The 21,062-nt window shown below is 47.3% G+C and overlaps 1 protein-coding gene across 1 annotated transcript in view; it reads right to left on the bottom strand.

Moving 5' to 3' along the window:
• Positions 1–522: 522 nt before the first annotated feature.
• ABCC12 (ATP binding cassette subfamily C member 12) overlaps positions 523–21,062 on the bottom strand; it is a 61,502-nt gene continuing 40,962 nt past the window's right edge. Inside the window, exons 19-29 of the mRNA XM_025268606.3 lie at positions 20,051–20,248; positions 19,210–19,436; positions 16,325–16,462; positions 12,888–13,074; positions 8,845–8,934; positions 7,016–7,205; positions 6,401–6,560; positions 5,080–5,158; positions 4,015–4,128; positions 1,413–1,577; positions 523–1,312 (exon numbers count right to left, since the gene is read on the bottom strand). Of these exons, the coding sequence (XP_025124391.3) occupies positions 1,220–1,312; positions 1,413–1,577; positions 4,015–4,128; positions 5,080–5,158; positions 6,401–6,560; positions 7,016–7,205; positions 8,845–8,934; positions 12,888–13,074; positions 16,325–16,462; positions 19,210–19,436; positions 20,051–20,248 (1,641 nt within the window). The 3' untranslated portion in view covers positions 523–1,219. The remainder of the gene's footprint in view (positions 1,313–1,412; positions 1,578–4,014; positions 4,129–5,079; positions 5,159–6,400; positions 6,561–7,015; positions 7,206–8,844; positions 8,935–12,887; positions 13,075–16,324; positions 16,463–19,209; positions 19,437–20,050; positions 20,249–21,062) is intronic.

Below are 21,062 nucleotides of genomic sequence, written 5' to 3' on the forward strand. Positions count from 1 at the left end.
CTCATGGTGTCAAGCACTCATGTCACTCATTTTTGACTACCATGTGCCAGGCTTGTCTTCCTCATTGTTTGGAAGGGTAGGGTGAAGTACGGGACCAAGATTAAGAAGGATTTGGGGTGGGGAGTTCATGGGCCATGGCTGCCCCATGCCACGTCTAGAGCTCAGCCTGGGGGCCGGGAGGAGAGTCCAGGAAACCTCACCGAAACACCGCCAGGGACTTCAGACCTAAGGAAGAAGAAGCAGACAGACTATGGAAATTACTGCAGAAGAACCCTTTGGATTTCCTTTTTTTTTTTTCCTTATCAAATGTTATTGTGAATTAGCAGCACTCACTCCTGAGCCACAGGGACTATGTCTTTACAGCCTCCATCGTAGCAAACCTTAAAGCTGGAAAGAAAAGCCTTTTATTTGAGAAACGCTGTGGGGGTTTATTACTGAGTCAATGGAGAAAGCAAAAGGAGTTTGTGAGAGGAAAGAGCACAAAGACTAGAATATCTTCAGCAAAATAATTGCAAGGCAACATTTCAGGGTAGTTTAATTTCCTACTGCATTTTAATGACCAATATAGAAGATATAAAAATGTCGTTTACAGACAAACTCCAACATTTTGTTTCCCTGGTTGTTCTAATAGATCAAATGGGACGTACAATATGATTTTTTTAAATTTTTTCACCAAACACTGTAATCAATCTTTCAAGCTACAGATCTGTGTAGTTACCTCTTGTCACACACTCAAAATAGATGTGCCTAGGAAGTGGGAAGAAAAGTCTTTTTCCTTCTGATAACCAGGCAGGAAACCTTTACAAAGTACATCCTTAGGCATTCTCCCATTCTGTTCGTAACCTTTTTTGGAAGTTACAATGTTTTCATTCCCAGGCTCTGAGGTGTACTGATGAGAACACAGGAGGGATGATGAGGGATTTAGGAACTGAGGGTCAGTTTTCTAATCCATGAGCTGCTTCTGCCTCTGCTCATCACTGAGAGCCAGACCCAAGCCCTCCAGGAGGCATGTGCTGGGCAAAGCAGGGAAGCAACCTCCACCCTGGCTCTTCCTGTGTTCCAGGCTCTGGGAGAGGGCAGGGCAGGGCGGGGTTGGGGGTGGGATGGTAGACCAGATCTAACCCCTGAGATGACGGTCCCTGACCCCATAGGCACATCTGACTCGTCTCACACAGCCTCCTCTTCCTCTAAAATCAGCTGATGGCGTCCTTTGGAACTCTTATATTTGGACTTTGTTTTCTGCGGCTAGTAACATCGCAAAGGCAGAACCTGGCTTCTCAGCAAGGACTTCAGGCTTATCAAACTCGACTACCTGAAAGTCAGAGAAGAAGAGCTGAAATTGTCAGAAAAAAGCTACCCACCATAAAGCCCAAACCACTGAAACCTGGAGAGGTGACACCAACTTTCTGTACCTTCCCGTTTTCCATGACCAGGACACGGTCACAGTTGAGGACTGTGTTGAGCCGGTGGGCAATGGTCAACACAGTGCAATCTTTGAAGGCATCTTTGATGGTGTTCTGAACAAGAGTGTCAGTCTTTGAGTCCATGGAGGCAGTGGCTTCATCCAGGAGAATGATCTGTTGGGGAAGGAACGTTGTGAAAGTCACACCAAGCCAAAGCTGCACCTAGAGGGAAACTTACAGTCTTAGCTCATTTCATTAAAAAACAAAAGAAGAAGGGCTGAAAAGTAAGGAGCTACGTATCCATCTCAGAAAGTTAGAAAAAGAGCAAGAGAAAAAAGGCATGTCACACAATCTTTATCTTTCTCAGAGGGAATTGACTTGCTGGAGGAACAAGACTGTCCATTCTTTACTTACCTTTTTATAAATGGTTTATTCTAATCCCACAAACTAGTAGGAAGAAATGCCCCATGATCTTTATCTACTGCGCTTATGAGTCAGCATGAGGCATAATAACGGCACTTGTATTAGTTTCCCGTTTCTGCTGTAACAGAGTCACGCAAATCAGAGGCTCAAAACAGCACACGCTATCTTATACTTACTTCTGGAGGTCAGAAGTCCTAAGGCCAAGGTAGTGTCAGCTCTGCATTCCTTCTGCAAGCTCAGAAGGAGAAACGTTTTTCTTGCCTTCTCCAGCTTCTAGAGGTTGTCTGCATTCCTTAGCTCGTGACCCCTTCCTGGTATCACTCTAACCTCTACTTCCATCGTCACTTTCTTTCTGACTCTCTTGCCTCTCTCTTACAAAGACCTGTGTAATTACACTGGGCCCACCAAGGTAATCCAGTGTAATCTTCCCATCTCAGGATCCTTAACTTTAATCACATTTGCAAAGCCCTTTTCCCCAGATAAGGTAACATGTTTGCAGATTCTGAGTATCGGGACATGAGCATCTTTGCTGGGGGGTGGGGCATTATTATGCCTGCCACAGTTGCTGCTGCTGCTGCTAAGTCGCTTCAGTCATGTCCAACTCTTTGCGACCCCACAGACGGCAGCCCACCAGGTTCCCCTGTCCCTGGGATTCTCCAGGCAAGAACACTGGAGTGGATTGCCATTTCCTTCTCCAATGCATGAAAGTGGAAAGTGAAAGTGAAGTCGCTCAGTCGTGTCTGACTCTTAGCGACCCCATGGACTACAGCCCACCAGGCTCCTCCGTCCATGGGATTTTCCAGGCAAGAGTACTGGAGTGGGGTGCCACTGCCTTCTCCGGCCTGCCCCAGTGCTGGTTTGCAAATCAGAGGACTTGATCAGCTCAGCTCTAACTCTGCTTGACTTTGGCTAAATTATATAACTTCCCCAAGCCTCTATTTCATTGTCTGTGAAAGGGGGTTACACCTTATTATGTATGTAAAATGCAAGGACAACCCATCCACCACTCAGCACCGTGTAGGGCCACAGTCAGCAGTGAACGTATATTGGCCCCCTTCCCTGCCGTTAGCATGCTAAAGAGCCCATGTGATGGGTTACGCTTTGATCAGGGTTCAGAAGACACGATTTCTTTTTTTTTCCCACTTCAAATTATTGATTTTATTATAAAGTTAAAATTCTACCAAAATATTCTTTAATATAGTAAATAAAAGCCATGTCAATTACCATGTCTAAGGCTGTTCACCTATACCTATCACAGTTTTGTAGTATATCATAATATACAACTTGGTGGTGATGCTTTAGTCACTTAAGTCGTGTCTGACTTTTGCGACCCCATGGACTGCAGCCCACCAGGCTCCTCTGTCCACAGGATTTCCTGGGCAAGAATACTGGAGTGGGTTGCCATTTCCTTCTTCAGAGGATCTTCCAGACCCAGAGATCGAACCCAGGTGTTCTGCATTGCAGGCGGATTCTTTACCACTGAGCCACCAGGGAAGCCCAAATACAACTTAACATTATGGAATAGCCTGAATTTCTTATGGCAGAATTTTCTCTGGGTCACTGAATTTAATTGGAAGATTGTAACAAACTTACACTTAAACACACAGAATACACTTACAATTATCTACCTAATGTTTAAATACCTTCTTAAGAGTGGACAAAATAGGCAACCACTTATTTGTTTTCATGGTATTTTTTAAAGTCTGGTTGATTGGAGAATGGGGTTTCTAAAGCAGCAGCAATCCTTTCCTTGAAATCAGTAAGCAAAGATGAGTAAGTCACTAAGAAAAATGAGTATAATTTTATAGTCCTCATAGACTGGCATACTGAAGCCCTTTTTCAGTATCCTGGGTACTGTTTATCAGGCCTCAGACTTGTTCAGGGACAAAGGGGAAATGTTGAGAGGCTGATTTCTCAAACCCAAACCACTTAGGAGGACAGAAAGAATAGCTAAGCAAGCCCTCCCGGGGAGAGGCCCAGGGGAGGCAGGTGCTATTGCTGTAAATAGCTGTTATTTTTCAATTTTTACCCTTCACAACTTTGTCTTAAGAAAAGTGATCGGTTTTTAAATGGACCAATTCCTCTCTCTTTGCTGAAAGACAAACACGTGGCTCTGTCCCCTGGATTGAGTGGCGCTGCAGGGAATATAAAAAACGTGACCAATCCATTTCCTGTGCTGCTTCCTTACTTTTGAATCACGGAGAAGCGCTCGGGCCATACAAAGCAGCTGACGTTCCCCTACTGAGAAGTTTTCTCCATTTTCTGTGACTTCTGCCTGTAATTTTTCCGGGAGTTTCATTATCTATAAAACACAGAGAATGCCATATCTGTACTGATGATCTATAAAATTGTCCTGCATCCGCTATATTGATGGCCCCCTTCTCTTGCATTTATCAGCTGGCTTTATTTTACTGCAGAAAAGAAAGCGCAAGACAACAATCATTTCAATATTGCGAACAGGCACCAGGGAGAGACCAAGGAGTAGGCAGACATTAATAATTTAAAATCACAGCGTGATTCATAGAACCCCGTAGACACCTTGCCAAAAGAGTACAAATGATGCACAGAGGGCTCCAGAGAAACACAAACAACTGTAAATGGCTTTCAGTGTCCCTGTTTCCACGGATAAAATAGAGATGGGGTGGGTGTTTTCTGGTCATCAAGGAAAGGTAAGACAGAGTCTGATTTATTTAGCATTTTAAGTCAAAGCGGCTTTGGGAGATGCTCACCTTGGTCCCAAGTCCCGGGGAAAAATTCCCTCTGGGCTGCAGAAGTGCCCATGCTCACCTGCTGACCCAGCCACAGCTCATACAGGACAGGGCCACGTCTCACAGATGGTTCATTCCACACCATACCCTGCACCTTCCCAGAGCTTATCTGTTTCAGTAAGCAAATGAGGCTACTGGCACTTCCTCTGCTCTAGAGTCAGATGGCCTTAAGTTCAAGTCTCCATTCTGCCACTCAGAGCTTACTACCCTGAGTCTTAAGTGCTGCATCTCTAAAAGTGAGGGTAGGAGTACTAACCTCAGAGGGTTGTGATCAGGACTAACTGAGATACTGCAGGTAGTGCTCTTGACTCTATTTAGGCCATTGAACTGGCCTAATAAATAGTCTATTGCAGCTCTTAACAAGGAGTGATAAGGATCAACATATGTGGTGCCAGCAAACAACTAGCCAAATTTAAACCTGGACCAGGTATTTGGGGCACTGGGGCTAGGAAATGGACACGTCCCGGACAGCCCCAGTGACCTACTGTGTCTCTCATGAATGTTCTCTCCAGAACCTGCCAGAGCATCTCATCACTGTGACTCTCAAACGGGTCCAAGTTGTACCTGCAGTGAAGGAAAGGAGAGGAAGCTGAATTTCTGAGGATGAGCGGATGGAAGAGCATATTTTCCACAGCACGAGGGGAAGAGCAGAGGTGGTAAGTGGTGACGCTGCGGCAACAAGGGCAGTGCTTAGCCTGGGACAGTGGTTCATGAAATACAAACCTCAGGCCGAGAGACTACAGACCCATGACTCTGGGATGGAGCAGAGACCACACCAAGGTGGGCAGACTGCCGCCAAGCGAGGCACCAAGGAGACACATTCGGTCCTCTCGGTGGCTGTGTGCAGAACAGCAGGTCTGACCTCATGCAGAGTCTTGGCAGAGAGAGGGAGCAAGCAATTCCACTCACTGGTGCATTCACTCTGCCTTGAGAAGCAAAGCTTTGTCAGCAGCTTCAGGGCCTCACAGAGGGTGAGCGTCTCACGTGCAGGGTGTGAGTCTGGTGTTTCAAGACACGGAATGTCCTTCTTTTTACACAACTCTCAATATGGCCCCCTACTTCAGCTGGAACTCAGTCAGCAAAAGGTCCCTCTTGTTAGAAGGGCAACCGCTGCACTGGGCTAAATGAGAAACTGTGGTTTTCCCCTGTGCCTTGCCAACAGATCCTGAACCCTGTAGAGGTTGCGATGGCCCTACTTTTCTTGTACTTGAGCAGCTTCTGTTCACTTCTCTCTCTCTTTTAATATTTATTTGTTCATTTGGCTGTGTCAGGTCTTCTCTCTAGTTGTGGCTCACAGGCCCCAGAGCAAGTGGGCTTAGTGGCTCTGCAGCCTGTGGGATCTTAGTTCCCCAACCGGGGATGTAACCTGAGTCCCCTGCATTGCAAGGCACAGTCTTAACCGCTGGACCACCAGGTGAGTGCCTCTGTTCACTTCTTAGTGGGAATGAATTGACGTGCTTCCAAAGGACGGCTACATATGTAGAATAACCGTTTATTGTATTGTGCAAACTGGGGTAATTTAGGCCATGGCTAAACCTGATAGAATCCTGGACAGGCATCCCAGAGTCAACCGGGATGTCTGCTCACCCTGCACATAGCATCTTGCTTATTTGTAATGCAGTTTATGAAACACAGGTTTCAGGGCCTTGGTCCTCAGCTCCCCCAAAGCTTGTGAACATCTCAGGACATGACTTCCCTCAGATAGAACAACCCCAGGCCAGCCACTGTGTGACAACTTCTCAAAGCTCTTGTTACTCTGATTTCACTATCCAAAAATAGGGATGCACAGCGATCAAAAACAGCTACCTTACTGTACCTACAAACAGGACAGGATCCTGAGGGATCACAGTCAGCTTGGTTCTGAGGTCTTCCAAATCAACAGTGCAGATATCCACGCCATCAATGAGGATCGTGCCACCAGCGGGCTCCACCAGACGAAACAAAGCCATTCCTAAGGATGACTTGCCTGGGAACAATAAATGTAGAAGCAGCAAATCTCACATAAGTTTGCATTGCATCATATCTGAGTATCTGTCTAATCAAGTGAATTTTTAATGCAGTGAAAATGGCTCTGTGCGGATGAGTGTACAGACAGAAGTCCCACTCTGCAGGGGTGATTGACTACCCTAACACTATTACCCTGCCCATCCCTGCAGGGCTGTTAGCGCGTGACTCATCTTCTGGGCCTCATCTCAACAGAATGATTCTCACTTAATTAATTCAAAAACTGATGTGTGTTTACTTCCAACTGCATACACACCCATTCAACCTGAAATCCCAATTTACAATAAAGACATTTCAGGAAAAAAACAGCCAATCCGCTACACACACACATCACCCTCTGGCGTGATATAACTAGCACACCCAGTGGAAATGCAAAGAAAACGACCTGCAAAAGACGCGATCAGAGCTGGTCCTCACCAGAACCTGTTCTTCCAACGATCCCAACTGTCTGCCCACTTTGGATGTTCAAGTTCAGCCCATTGAGAACAAGGGGAGAATCGTCTCTGTATCTCATCTGATAGTCTCTGAATGTTATCTCCCCGTGGCTGGGCCAATCGTGGGGACAGGTCCCCACCTTGAGGCGGTGAGTGCGTTCGGGAACACAGGTCTGAAAAGCAGAATAACAAATGGCAGGTTAATAGTCATTTGCTTTCCCATTCATTTCACTCATTCATTCATGCATTCATTCACACAGTTCTAGGTACTGGTATTCATGATGGTGAACTAGACCAAAAAGGATACTGCACTGCAGAAACTCACACTGCAATGGGGAACTCAGATAATAAAACAAGAAAAGAAGTGAGAAATGAAGACAGTTAAAGAGACTATTGCTGTAGAATACAGAGTATGTGTGGTGAAAGGGGTAGAAGTGAAAGTAACGGTGTTGAGGAAGGCATCTATGAGGATGTGACATTCAAGGTGAGACCTGGAATGCTGAGACAGTGCCAACTGTGAGAAGATTCGTTCCAGACAGAGAGCTGCTAGTACAAAGGCCCTGAGGCCAGAAAAAGCTCAAGGACTTTGAGAAATAGAAAGAAAAGTTGTAGGGCCAGGGCTTAGTGAATAGAGGGATGAATAAATATAAGGAGCAGTGCATACTGGTCCTTGTGAGCCTCAGCACGTGTCAGCATTATGAGCAATCCAGACCAAGCCTTGAGAGATTTGCAGAATTCAGTCAGACACAATTTCATTATCTGCTAGAGTCACTGCGGTGTTAGAAGTAGGAAGCACAGCATGTCAAGTTCAGAGTTACATGGAAAAGGAATTAAAGTTTCTTAAGAGCCCAAGAAATGCAAAGTCTAATTAAGCAGTGAAGCAACGTGACTGCATTATAAGACTAACCCCTCCTCTGAATTATAAAGTCCCTGTTAACCAGGGAGAAATAAGGCTCCCATGATCCCCATTAGGGTGGCTGACCAGCTCAAATTGCTGGTCGATAGGCAACCACAATTAGCTGAGAAAATAATAGTATTCCTAGACAGTGAGTATTTTTAACCCCTAGAAGATTTAGAATTAGTAATAATAGTATTTAAGAGAAGCAAAATTATAATGGTAATATTTTTAGTTTATAAACTCTGCATACTTGGTGTTTTAACTATTCATAATGTTAACAACATTCAGACTGTGATTCTAAATTAAAATGTATAATTGAATAACTTATTTTAACATGGTTTTAGGTTTAAAAACTTACTGTTTATATACTGCATTGGGATTGTTATGAGAACTTAAAGCTCTCCATATTTATAAGTTTAATTTATTAGATTTATATAACCTCAGGAAGGTTTGTTTGTTGAATCAGATTATCGAGGTACTTAAAAAGGAAACGGAATACATTAAATTTTAAAATGCAGTTTAAAATGTTTTAAAGTGTTTAATTAAGTTTGCAAATGGGGCCAAATGCTGTTCAAAGGCCCTTAAAAGTGATTGCTTGAATTGGCGAGACTGCTTTTCAAAGAACAGCAGGATTTGTAAGGGGAACAGAAAAAGCTTTTAAAGAAGAGTTAGACTAGATTTTTAAATTTAGTCAGCCAAATATTAATTTTTAGAAACTAAAGTAAGCCACTGAATTCTCTTTTCTGGGTACAGAAACCCCTTGAGGAAATATTTTTAAAAAGAACCTCTCCCTCAGCATTAAGGACTTTAGAGTATATAAATACGGATTTTAAGAATATGCACACGTGAAAAAGGAGCAAATGCCTAAGTTCTGCCAGAGTTAACTGGCTCCTCCTCTGGGCCCAATTTCTTACCGAAATGTACTCCCTGAGCAGCTCCACGGAGGTGAACTTGGCCTGGGTCTCGGTCCCCGTTCGCACACACACTTGGAGCAGCCCGCTTAGCTATGGAGGGGGAACAAGCGACAGCAGTCAGAGCCCTTTCTGCCTTCAGGGGCAGCTGTGAGTCACCCTCCGGTCTCACTCAGGACCACACAAAAATAGGCCTCCGCTCCCAGCCAAGGGTCCAGATGTAAAGACACTCCTGTTGGGGTGTTTTGCCTTAAACACTTCCTTTGTATGTAGAAACAAATGGTAATTACATCCTCCCTGGCACTCCAGATGGTCAGAGTCAACCCACCACAGCATCGCTCCAGCACAGATCTCTTGGTTGGAGCGGTGGGGAATTCCTGTAAGCAGAAGTTCTCCAGGGGGCCTCTGCACTGCTGGGTGCCCACCCCTTGAAGCCACTTTGTGGGGTCCTGCACCTCTGTGCCCTCCCCGATTACCCCGCCTGCAGCCGGAAAGCCCCAATCACCACAGATGACAGAAGAGGAAGAAAACCATCAAGCCCTCAGCCTGCTTCAGACATGAGAGAATCTAGCCTTAGACCATGGCCTGCTAAGGACACCCGCCTTAGGCCAGGATCCCCCAGAAGCCAACCCTGAGATTTGAGGGCAGGCATGTACTGGGCAGGTTGGATGGTGGTTCCCCCACAGATATGCCCTAGCCAAATCCCTGGTCCTTCAGCCTGAAGCTCTCTTCCCTCTGTCTTCCCTTGGCTCCTTCTTTATCAAGTTCAGATATCAGCCCACAAGTCACCTCCTGGCAGAGACCTTCCTTGACTCTATGGGGTCTCATGTGGCTTCCCCACTGACAGCCAGTTACCCTGCTTCATTATCTTCATAACAGTTCAACAGTTTCTGAAGTCTTATTTATTTACTTGCACGCTTATTTATCCCATCCCACTAGAATGTAAGCTCATGAGTGCATGGACTTGCCCAGCTTGTTCACAGCTGAACCCACAGCAGCCAGCATGGTTCCAGCTCCTGGCAGGTGCTCAGTGGACATCTGGTGAGTGAGTGAACGATTCCTGCTCTTGAGAAAGGCACATACATTTTTGTTGTTGTTGTTGTTAAATTTAAGGGTATCAGCAAATGAACTTAGGTACAACAGAAAGAGATGAGCTCATGGTTGCCGAGGGAGAAGGAAGTGGGGAAGGGATAGTTAGAGAGTTGGAATGGACATGTACATACTGCTATATTCAAAATGGACAGTCAACAAGGATCCACTGTATAGCACATGGAACTCTGCTCAATGTTATGTGGCAACCTGGATGGGAGGCGAGTTTGGGGAAGAATGGATGCATGCATATATATGGCTAAGTCCCTTCGCTGTTCACCTGTAAGGATCTCAACATTGTAAATTGTCTATACTCCAATACAAAATAAAAAGTTAAAAAAAAAATTCAAGGGTATCAGCTCTTCAAGGCCCCAGGCAGCCCTCCACAGGGTTAGAATCCCCTTGTCAGCACAGTGCTGGCCCCAGGAAGTGTTTGTTCTCTCCATGATGTTATGTGATATTACTTTGCATTTGCTTTCTGCTCTGTGGGACTTCACAACAAATTCTCATCCATCTAGGAGTCGCCTCTGTTCTCAAGGGAAGCTCTGTCAGCTGGATTTTCTGTATTCTCCAAAGGGGGCTAATGCTCAAGAAAGCCAGTTGCAAGAAACATATCCCCTAGATCTTGATGTGGGCAAGTTCTCCAGCCTTACAGGCATGTTTGAAAACAGTCTCACAGAAAGCTGGTGATATCTCCCAAGAGCATGACCTCAGTTGAGGAAAGCTGAGACAAGTACAGGAATCTAGTCGACATCATCCGTTTAATACTTTACTAGGCAACAACAAATAAGATCAGCCATCAATGAGGGAAACTACCTACCCAAGGAAAATCTATTTTCCTCGCTTAACATAGTGTCCTGAGCATATGTTTTTGTTCCTCCTCTTTTCCAAAGTATTATTAAAATGATGGTAGAGAGACTTCAAAAAGGAATGGACCATGAACAGCAAGCAGGGGCTTGGGAAGAGGTATTGAATGAGAGTTACAAGTTTCTGGAAGATGGAAAGAGGATGAAAGCCTTTTGATAGGATAGAGGCAGAGTGTGCTGCAGGGGCTTCCAGAGTGTTCTATGTAGCAGAATTCAGAGAGGCTCCAGGTGTGAGGGGCCCTCAAAGACTGACTGAGAGATGGTGCCTTGACAAAACTCCTGTTGGACCCATTTCTTCCCCTTCCTCATCTTCCTCCCAGCTGGACACTACCCCTAGGCCAACACACACACACACACACACACACACACACACACACACAGGCTTCTTTAAAGAAACTGAATAAATTATTTGGGGATAAATGGGGCTCCTAGATAAAGCCCCTTTAAAACTAGCTTTTGTGTGCCTGGAGGCCTGCTCCCTGGCTGCTTTCCTGAAGTGAAGCAGCCTGTGGACAAGTCCAACCCACCCATCCACAGTCATAAAACCTCCTATCAGGAGAGACCTAGTGAAGCATACACAAAGACAGAGGAAACCCTGAAAACCCAACATAGATTCTCATACTTAAACACAAAAGGATGAAGGGACATATGAACAAAACCAATGCAGGGAAGAGCAAGAACCAGATAACAAATAGAACCAGATAAACAAACAAACAAAAAGCCTGACCCTGGAAAACAGCAGATATCAGTCAAAGAAGAGAAGAGAGTTTAAGAAAGGCAGAGTTTAGAGTTTAATCTGATCAATATCCTCAGAGAGCTATAAAATACATGTTTAAAGATGATTCTTTTAAAAACTCAGAGGCTAAGAAAGAGTATGTGAAAATTAAGTATGCAAAGAATGGCTGAATGACAAAGCAAAGGAAAATTCCCAGAATAAAAATAAAAAGACAAGAACAGGGAGACTTTGAGATGAAAGAAAGGAAACACAGAGTGCTGATGCAAGAAATCCAGTATTCAAGCAATGTGAGTCACAGGACGAGAAAACAAAGGGAAAGGAGACAAAGACAGTATCAACAGGAGGAAAAGAGTCAGGGAGGGAAAGCAGGAATTTTTCCGCTTGAAGAGAGACTTGACTTTATTCTCTTCCCAGCCTGAACAGAATCAATGGAAACAGACCACCACTCAGATTTGTCGTCCTAGAATGTCAGAGCACTGGGGTAAAGACTGCATAGGAATGGCTTCCAAAGAGAGAAACGTGAAGCACGTAGCCTGTGTCTACTCTATGTAAACTCAGATGGGTATCAAACCCAGATGGGGGTTCAAATCCTGACTCTCACACATGCAGGTGTGTGATCCTGGCAAGTCTTCCTGTGCCTAGGTCTCCTCACCTGTAAAATGGGGATTACAGCATGCCTACCTCATGGATTATTGTGAAGATAAATGAGTTAATTTATGTAAAGGATTTAAAACAGTGCCAAAAATAGCATGTGTTTCCCTATTATCATTATCATTCCTTATTACTATTATTTCCATATTGTTGTTATTTTTCAAAAGAAAAACACCAAAGCAACTCAAAAGAGAAGTCAGTAATAATTTGTCATGGACATCATGGTTGCTTCTCCAGTATTCCCTTCCCTCTTCCCATTGTGGGGCAGCTGTGTGACTTGGGGCAGGATGGAGCGTGACTCCCTCCCTTGGCCTAAGCCAATCATCTCAATCCCATCAGTTCACGAATTATCAATAGTTCTGGGATGCCTAAATTAATCCAGTAAGAGTAAAGCAAGGGCTTTTGTTCAGTGGCTGGAGCAGGAAAGACTTTGCTCCTGCTTTCTTCCTGCTAGAGCCTCTAGAGGCTGCCAGCCACCATTGTACAACCATGAAGGAAGTCATTATAGGAGGATAAAGCCAGGGGCGATGATCCAACTGCACCTGAAGCCCATACAGCTGCCAGACCTTTTAACCATGTGAGCTGCTGCGAGCCTTCTTTATTATTTAAGCCCATTCGAGTTAGGTTTTCTGTTATGTCCACCCTCCCTGATACACTCTATGCCAGAGCCTCCAGGCCAAGCCCAGCCTTACACTAGCTGTTACCTGGATGATGTAAGACAATGACAAGCCTTTGGAAGAAGCACTGATAGAGGAGAAACTCAGGGTCACCAACAAGGCCACAATGAAGGTGACGATGTTCATGAGGACATCCATTCTTAGAGCAAACCACCTGAGAGCGCAGTTAAAGTACAGGAGATGGCTGCAGTTTTCATCATTCAGCATCTTGAACCTAACATTAAGAGATGAGACAAAGCAGGAGGTCGGGTTGTGCTTCCATAGACTTAGGGTTAGGGCTACCAGGGAAGTAGGGCAAGAGGAATTTTTAATCAAAGGCCAACACATTAGTACATAGGAATCTCTTACAAAGATTAGCATAGATCCAGACTCTAAAATCTGCCACCATAAGCATCTTTGATTTGCACGTATTTTGAGAAATCCCAGGTGGCAACACAGTACGGTGCTGAGTGGGCTCTTTCTGTCTTTCCCAGAACTGGCAGCTGGAACCCATAGCTGAGAACAAAAGGGGCTGGGAACCTCATGTTCAACCTTCAAAGGACCCTTGTCTTCAGGTTAGCCGTCCCCCAAAGGCCCAGTGGAAACGACTGTTGACCCCTTTGATCTATAAAGGGGGTGGGGGGATGCAGAGGGAATCTCAGTGTTTGTGATGGTAGGGAAAGGAAGAGAGAGCGCTGGACTGGTTCTCCTCCCCATTTCAGGGAAAGAAGATTCGAGGCAATTGCTTATAAAGCTGGAGGGAAAAAGAGTAAGCTGACATCTTGCACTCCTGCTGCATGTCTCCTGGGCCAAAGAGGAGAGGGGGCACCGGGCAGAGCGACAGAGCAATAACACAGCTAGGGGATGGGGAAGACCCATCCCTGGAGTTGCTCATTCCCCAGATGTGTGGGAGATGGTCCTGCCCATTCCTACAGTACCTACAGTGGGGGTTCAGAGGGAAGGTGGCATGTGGGGCTGCAATCTTGATGCCACACTGATTGACATGAAGCAAGAGGCCCCACATCAAAGGAAAGCAGTGAGGCTGCCAGGCGGAGCTCACAGAAGAACAAAGTAGAGCCCATGGGCAGTGTCCAGCAGAGTGGCTGGGGACCTGGGTCCTGGCGGGGGCTCTCCCGTGCCACGCCACATCTGCATGAGGAGCTGGATCAGCAGAAATGAGCAGCAGAAATAGACAGTGGTCACCTGAGAGTGTTCCTTCCCCTATTCCCCGACTCCATCTCCTTGCACCAGCCTCAGATAACCAGGCTCAGAGAAAAGGGAGGGGGTGTTTAATACAACAGACCAGGTGCTTCCTAACAGCTACCCTGCCCCCTTGCCCGAGACATATGGCAACACAGCATGACTGCTCCAATTCTCTGAGCAGATGCCCAGGGGGCGGGGGTGTGTGCGCTATGATTTGTGTACATTTAAGAGAGTAATTTTAACGGAACTGAGCTAAACAGACCAGAAGGGACATCAATCACAATTGCCACTAAAGGTTCCCCTGACCTCCTGGGAAAGGGGCTTCTTCAGAACAACTGATAAAAGAAATTATTGGTAAAATTGAAAACCATTCGATGTTTAAACCCCTAGGAGTTGAGATTCCTGCACTGGCAGAGTCCTGACGTCCTCAGGCGCTGCTGCTCATCCTGTTCTAAACCTCCTCCAAGGGTTCTGGCCTGAAACACCTCTGAGCACCCAGGCTGGCCCTCTCTGTTTCCACTCTGACTTACTTTCCTCAGTTAAAATATTCTTCCAAACACCATGATGTTTTTACCATGTCGCTGAAAAGCCTACAAATTCAACTGACAGCTTGAGTGACTTAGGAGCCATCTGTGGCCTTCTCTGTGTGCTTGGTTAGGTTGTGCAGAAACAGAACCACTGGCTGGGGTCAAATTGGAATATGACCTCAAACCCTTTTTTAGTGCTGCAGCGTTTTTGTCTGGTTGCAAAAGCAACTCAGGTCAGAAGCCCAAGCCCTCTGGAAAGTCCATGACTGAAAAGAATGGATTAAGACGGCAGAGCCCATCAATACTGTGGGGGCTCAGCTCGCCTATAGGATTGTTCTGGAAACCTTGGAGGACAATCTGCTGGAAGACAAGGCTTGAATCTGTTGCTTGTTGAGAGCTGACGAATGGCCCATGACTAAGACACTGGAAGGGGGTGCATTGCAGGGCCCTTGACAAATGATGTTCAGGTCAAACCAGTAACAAGGCTAGCTGCTGACTGAAGTAAAGACAGGCTGGAGTGCCAGGTCTACACTGAGGTTGTGGGTGGCAGGGAGAAAGAGATGCAACCTATGAAGTGTACATTAAGCTTTTAAGAAAGGATGGGGGTGGAATAAGAACATCTGTCGGGCAGAAACACTATAGATTCATCAAATTCCATTTTTACAGCTGGACTACATTTCCCAGCCTCCTTTGCAGTTAGCCGCACCCATGTGACTGAAATCCGGCCAGTGAATGTACATAAATTATAAGCACCTTCATTGGGGTCCTCCACTCACATCTCTGCTCTTACCTTCCAATTAGACCAGAGGAGCTGTGAGATGGAGAGAGACTGTGTGCTTGAGTATGGAGCAGAATCGCCGACCCCTGCCCCATGGACCCTTGTTCACTTACGACTTGAGGAAGAATAAACATGTGTTGGGTTAGCCCCTAAAATTTAGAGCTGTTTGTTACCACAGTGAGCCTACTGTGACTGATAACACAGTGATAACATATGATTATATGATGTTTTAGAAGTTTGGAGCTGGACGACTCCAGAAAAATTTATTAACCTAGTCCTGGCATCTTAAAAAAAAGAAAACTGGTCCATCTATTAAATGAGATGTAATGTGGCCTTTTGGGCTTCCCTGGTGGCTCAGCTGGTAAAGAATCTGCCGGCAATGTGGGAGACCTGGGTTTGATCCCTGGGTTGGGAAGATCCCCTGGAGAAGGGAAAGGCTACCCACTCCAGTATTCTGGCCTGGAGAAATCCATGGACTGTATAGTCCACGGGGTTGCAAAGAGTCGGACACGACTGAGCGACTTTCACTTTCAGAATGACCTTTACAAGGAATATGTAATAACATGAAAAAACTGCTATTTAAAAATAAAACAAGACAAAAATGACTCTAAATGCTTCAGAAATAGAAAAACAGAAAAGATTGGAAGGAAATACACAAAAATATTACTAGGATTTGGGTTGCAGGCCTATGGGTGATTTTTGTTGCCGTCGTTGTTTTCTCCTATTTTCCTGACCTGAAAACATTCTACTTTTAGAGAGGAAAAATAAAACACATAAAGCGCCATGGTAAGCTTGTCATTGGATGAATTTGAGTGTTTGGGGGCCTCGGACATTGGGGAAAAAGGCTTAGTGCATGAGGGGCTCCCCCTCCATTCTACCAGCTCTCCATCCGGCCTGTCCCCATCCCTCAGACGTCCCTCCTCAGAGCCGGGCCAGCAGGGAGCAGAAGCCCGGGGGCAGCCCAGCGCAGGACTCACTTGCTAACGCAGTCTTCCCTCCTGTTGTAGGCGTGGATGGTTCCCAGGCCCTGCATGGATGAGGTGATGTGGGAGAACCAGGGGGACCGGCTGATGTTCTCCACCTTCTTGAGCTCCTGGATTCCTCTGTGGAAGACGCTGCAGGGAGACCACGAGAGCCCCAGATAGGGTTTCCCAGGGCTCCCCTTGGCTCACTCAAACCCAACTGGGCGCTCAAGACAGATGTTCGGTGCCAGTGCCACTGAACGAGGGAGGAGGGGCTGGCCCGCCGTTCTCCTCTGGGAGCAGCCATCCCTGTGTGTCAGGGAGGGAGGGAGGGTCTCGGAAAATCGAGCCACTCCTTCCTGCGTTCTCAGTTCTGAAGGCTTCCTGTAGCAAGAGGGTCTCACTGCACACGCTGTGACTCTAGTCTTTTCAAAGACTAGAGATTTTCACACACTGCAACTCCTAAACACAATCCAACCAAACAAAAAGGGCTTCCCCGATGGCTCAGTGGGTAAAGAATTCTCCTGCAACGCAGGAGACACAAGAGACGAGACTCCTGGGTTGGGAAGATCCCCGGGAGAAGGGCATGGAAACCCACTCCAGTACTCTTGTCTGGGAAATCCCATGGACTGAGGAGCCTGGTCGGCTACAGTCCAAAGGGTCACAAAGAGTCGGACACACCTGAGTGCCTATACACACAACCAAATAAAAAGGGATCTCTTCCAGTTCTGGAGGAAAATCTGAATCTGGCATATCAACTGCCAGCGTGAGGTCTTCTAAAGGCAGTTTCAAAGGTAATTTTGAGCAATATACAAACATCATCTCCTTAGGAACTGACTTTAAAACCAGACTCTTCACAGTATGTAACTCCCCCTGGGCCCCAGTGAGTGCGAGACCACTGCCCTCAGCATGCACAGTGGCAGCTGATCCATGACAGTGAATCTGACCCAGGGCAGAGGAAGGGAAACCTCATTTGTTCAGAGTTCAAGTGAGTTAGTTAGAAACATCGAATAATTCAGTCTGGATCAGCCTGATCTGGCCTGTCTTACAGCAAATAAGAATGCAGTGCAGAGAAAAACCTTTTGCAAAGTAAATAAAAAACACAGAGAGGAGAACAGACAGGAACGACCGTCAGACAAATACGTGGATTGTAAAAACTAACACTAGCCCAAGGAATCACTTTTCTTAATAAGACGTGGCACCCATGACGTGGGAGATTCTCCAGTGGCTCAGTGGTAAAGAAGCTGCCTGCCAATGTAGATGTGGGAGACATGGGTTTGATCCCTGGATTGGGAAGATCCCCTGGAGGAGGAAATGGCAATCCACTCCAGTATTCTTGCCTGGAAAATCCCACGGACTGAGGAGCCTGGCAGGCTACAGTCCATGGGGTCACAGAGTCAGACACTGAGCAACTGAGCAGGCACGCACCTTTTATATTTGTAAAAAAGACCTACAGACATCATTTTTATTAGATCATCACAAGAGACCCTTGAGGCCAGACACGGAGGCCCACGTGTCCTCTCCCAGAGTCACCAAGGGGGCAGTGGGAGACGGAAGTGAGAGCCCAGCTTCCCCAACTCCCAGGGCGCACGTGCTAGTTCCCATGGTGATGCCAGCTTCAGCCGAGGATGCAGAGTCTGCGTCTCCCCCCATGCATCCCTGCACTCACAGTTCCCACTGTCGGCTGGCTCATCCGTAGACTTGATCCACAGCCTTGAACTATCCAAAAACAAACCCGTAATCTTGATCACCCTCAACTGCGTCTCCTCCTGTGTCACTCACATCTGTCTTCACATTGCTCCCCATCTTGGATGCGTCCTTGGCCTCTCCCATCCCCTAACCTCAGTGGACTATCCTGGAAATGGCTTTAGGATCTACCTGTTTTCTGCCCAGACTGCTGCTGCCTATGTCTCATCTCTCAGTCAGACTCTGCCCTGCAAGAGTCTCCAATCCAATAGCCCTTCTCCCATCTTTCTGAAGCTTCATCCACCCTCCACATGGTGGTCAAAGCAATATTTTGCAAGCTCAGCTCTGAGTGTGGTGTCCCTGTTTACGGGTGGATGTGGGTCCAGGATTTGTGGGCTGAATCCTTTGCAATCTGGGGGACCCTCTTCGAGATGCTGTGTGTCCAGTCCAAGGCAATTTTGTTGAGTTTTATTGAAACTCAAAGTTTGTATAACATTTAGGCAGCCTAGTCTCATCTGATCCTTGCGAGAACCCCTTTGGAAGAGGGCAGGCGCATGTTTTGATGATTACCATTTTAGAGATGAGGAAACTGAGGCTTGCAGCATTCCTTTGACTTCTCCAAGATCCTCCAGCTAGTTGTGCAGCAGAGCTGGGACTCTAGTGCAAATTTCATCTCATCTCCAATCCTTAGCCCTCACACAATACCACCAGCTGCCGGCTGAGAACTCCAGCTCATCCAGGACAGGGCGGAGCTGGGTTTCCTGGAAAGCTGGGACAGATGCTACCCTCCTGCTTTTCCCCAGGGTGGGTGAGAAGGTGGGTACAGGGACTCCCCTCCCAGTATCAAACAGCTGACCACATGAGTGGTCAGGTGGGGCTATTTCTCAAAGCTCAGAGAGATTGAGTACTGGTCTCCTCTCTCCTGCAGCAGCAGAAACCGCAGAGCCCCATGGTTAAGAACATAACATCAGTCAGAGAGCAACCATGGTTGCTACTTTCCTGACCTGGGACCAGTGACTTAATCTCCCAACCCTACCCACCTCTCAGCATGGCTTTGCGGATCAAATGCCTGCTGTACGCTGAGCACTTAGCACAGCACCCAAGTCAACATGCTCTGGCATTCAGAGAAGACAGCAAGGACTCAGCACCACCGGACATCACCCGGTCCCTGCTCATGTTTTGTATGCTCCGCTTTAAACAGCGCATGGACCTACCGTAACAGAATGAAGAAGCCTACAGCCAGGATGGCCAGGACTAAAAGGACAGCAGGGAACACAGCGGCCAGTATCACGAGAATAAACAGCACCATAAAAAACTGCTGCAGGAAGTTCTCGGCGTGAAACGGCAGCCTCACGTCCAGCTCGTCCATATCCTTGGAGAAGCGGTTCATTAGCCTGCCAGTGGGCGTCCTGTCAAAGAAGCTCATGGGGCTCTCCAGGATCTGTGGGTGACCATGGAGAGTCAGGGTCTAGGTGTGCGTTTGGTGGCCCCCCACCCCTCTGCCGCCGACACCCAGGGAGGCCTGCCCGGTGCCTGGGATCGCGAACCAGGCCTGAGTTTCCCTCCGGGGCCTGGCATCCTGGAAAAGTGAGGCTGTGGCCACCGTGGAGGAGCGTGACGGGGGAGGGATTCAGCCTCCATGAAGGATGGGGGGATTTTGTGCCCCAGGGCAATAAAAAGTCAAGTTCCACTGTCTCTATGTAGGCCTCCCCTGTGAGCTCCAGCCAGGGACCTCCCCAGCCACTGGGGAATGAGGAGGGGATCCCAGGGACTCAAGAGATGCTCTCTGGGCCTGCGCTCACCGGCGCCATGGCAGTGTCCTCAGGAAGAAAACTTCCTGACGACCCTCACCTTCACCCCCAGCCCCGTCGGGCCCATGACACACCTGCAGCTCCCCAGAGTTTACCTTTGTGGTTGATAATTAGATATGGGAGACTCAACGGTAAGCTCAGTGAGCAACTGTGTCCACCCCAGAGCCCAGCACAGCGTCTGGCGCATCGCAGGTGATCTGTATAAACCCCACTGACTCATGGGCTAGGGGCAGGGGGACTGTACCTTGTCAAACACTCGGTCATGCAGGGAGGAGGAGGCCATCAGCGTGGTCTTGGTGAACATGAAGCCTTTGGTGATGCCAAACACCAGTATGGACACCATGCTCCCTGGGTACACCCACTGGTACACCCTCGGCCCGGAGTCTGCCAGCACCATGCCCACCTCGCACGTGCTCATGTTGCTGTGAGGCCCACACATCATCTTAGGAGGAAAACAAGAAGCACCAAGAACTGATCAACTGTCAAAAGAATGGGAATTTTCCAGAGAATGTTCCCAGGGAAAAGAAACTAAACAGACGAGCATAAAAGTTAAGAATGAATCAGGTGGTAAAGTCAAGTCAGTTCCCTGCAGGGGCTCTTGAACTTTGCATGGGTCCTCCTGCTGGGCTCTCTGGGATGCCAAGGGCCCCTGGCCGACGAGGCTCAGCACAGTCAGTGGAAAAGCACAACAGACAGACAAGACCTGTACAGGGCAGTCGTCTTGGAAACCAACAGTGCCTCAGGGGACTAGAGGTGATGCCGGGCCAGGAAAGTTACAGAAGCAACAACATATGGATTCCACAGGCTGGCTGTGCAACCCTCAGGCGGCCCAGACAGGGACCTGAAGGCAGAAGCCACCGGGCCTTTGGGGAGACTCAGGAGCATCTCTGTAGGACGGGTCAGCCCCAGGGTCCTCTTTCTTGCCTTTTCTGGGGGTGCACCTAGGAGGGCACTGGTTCACTGCCCTGGAGTCCCCAGGGGGTATGAGGGAGTCTGATGAACCAAAGACTCTGGGAGGATCCAAAGTGACCCCACTTGGCTCCATCCTGCCCCAGGAGAACACTTTTGCCTCCATTTCTGGGGAGAGGCCATCTCCTCCTCCTGAGAAATTGGCAGTTTCATTCTTTTCTGGGCTGTGTGCTAAAAGTCAAGGCTGCCTTTGGGGAGCAAACAAGCATCTTCCTTCTAAATGCCATTTTGCTGATTACAGCCCTAGAGGAAATGTAAACCAGAGGTGGTGGCTGATGGATGCACAT

The sequence above is a fragment of the Bubalus bubalis genome, chromosome 18 (genome assembly GCF_019923935.1).
Source record: "Bubalus bubalis isolate 160015118507 breed Murrah chromosome 18, NDDB_SH_1, whole genome shotgun sequence".
Taxonomy (NCBI): domain Eukaryota; kingdom Metazoa; phylum Chordata; class Mammalia; order Artiodactyla; family Bovidae; genus Bubalus; species Bubalus bubalis.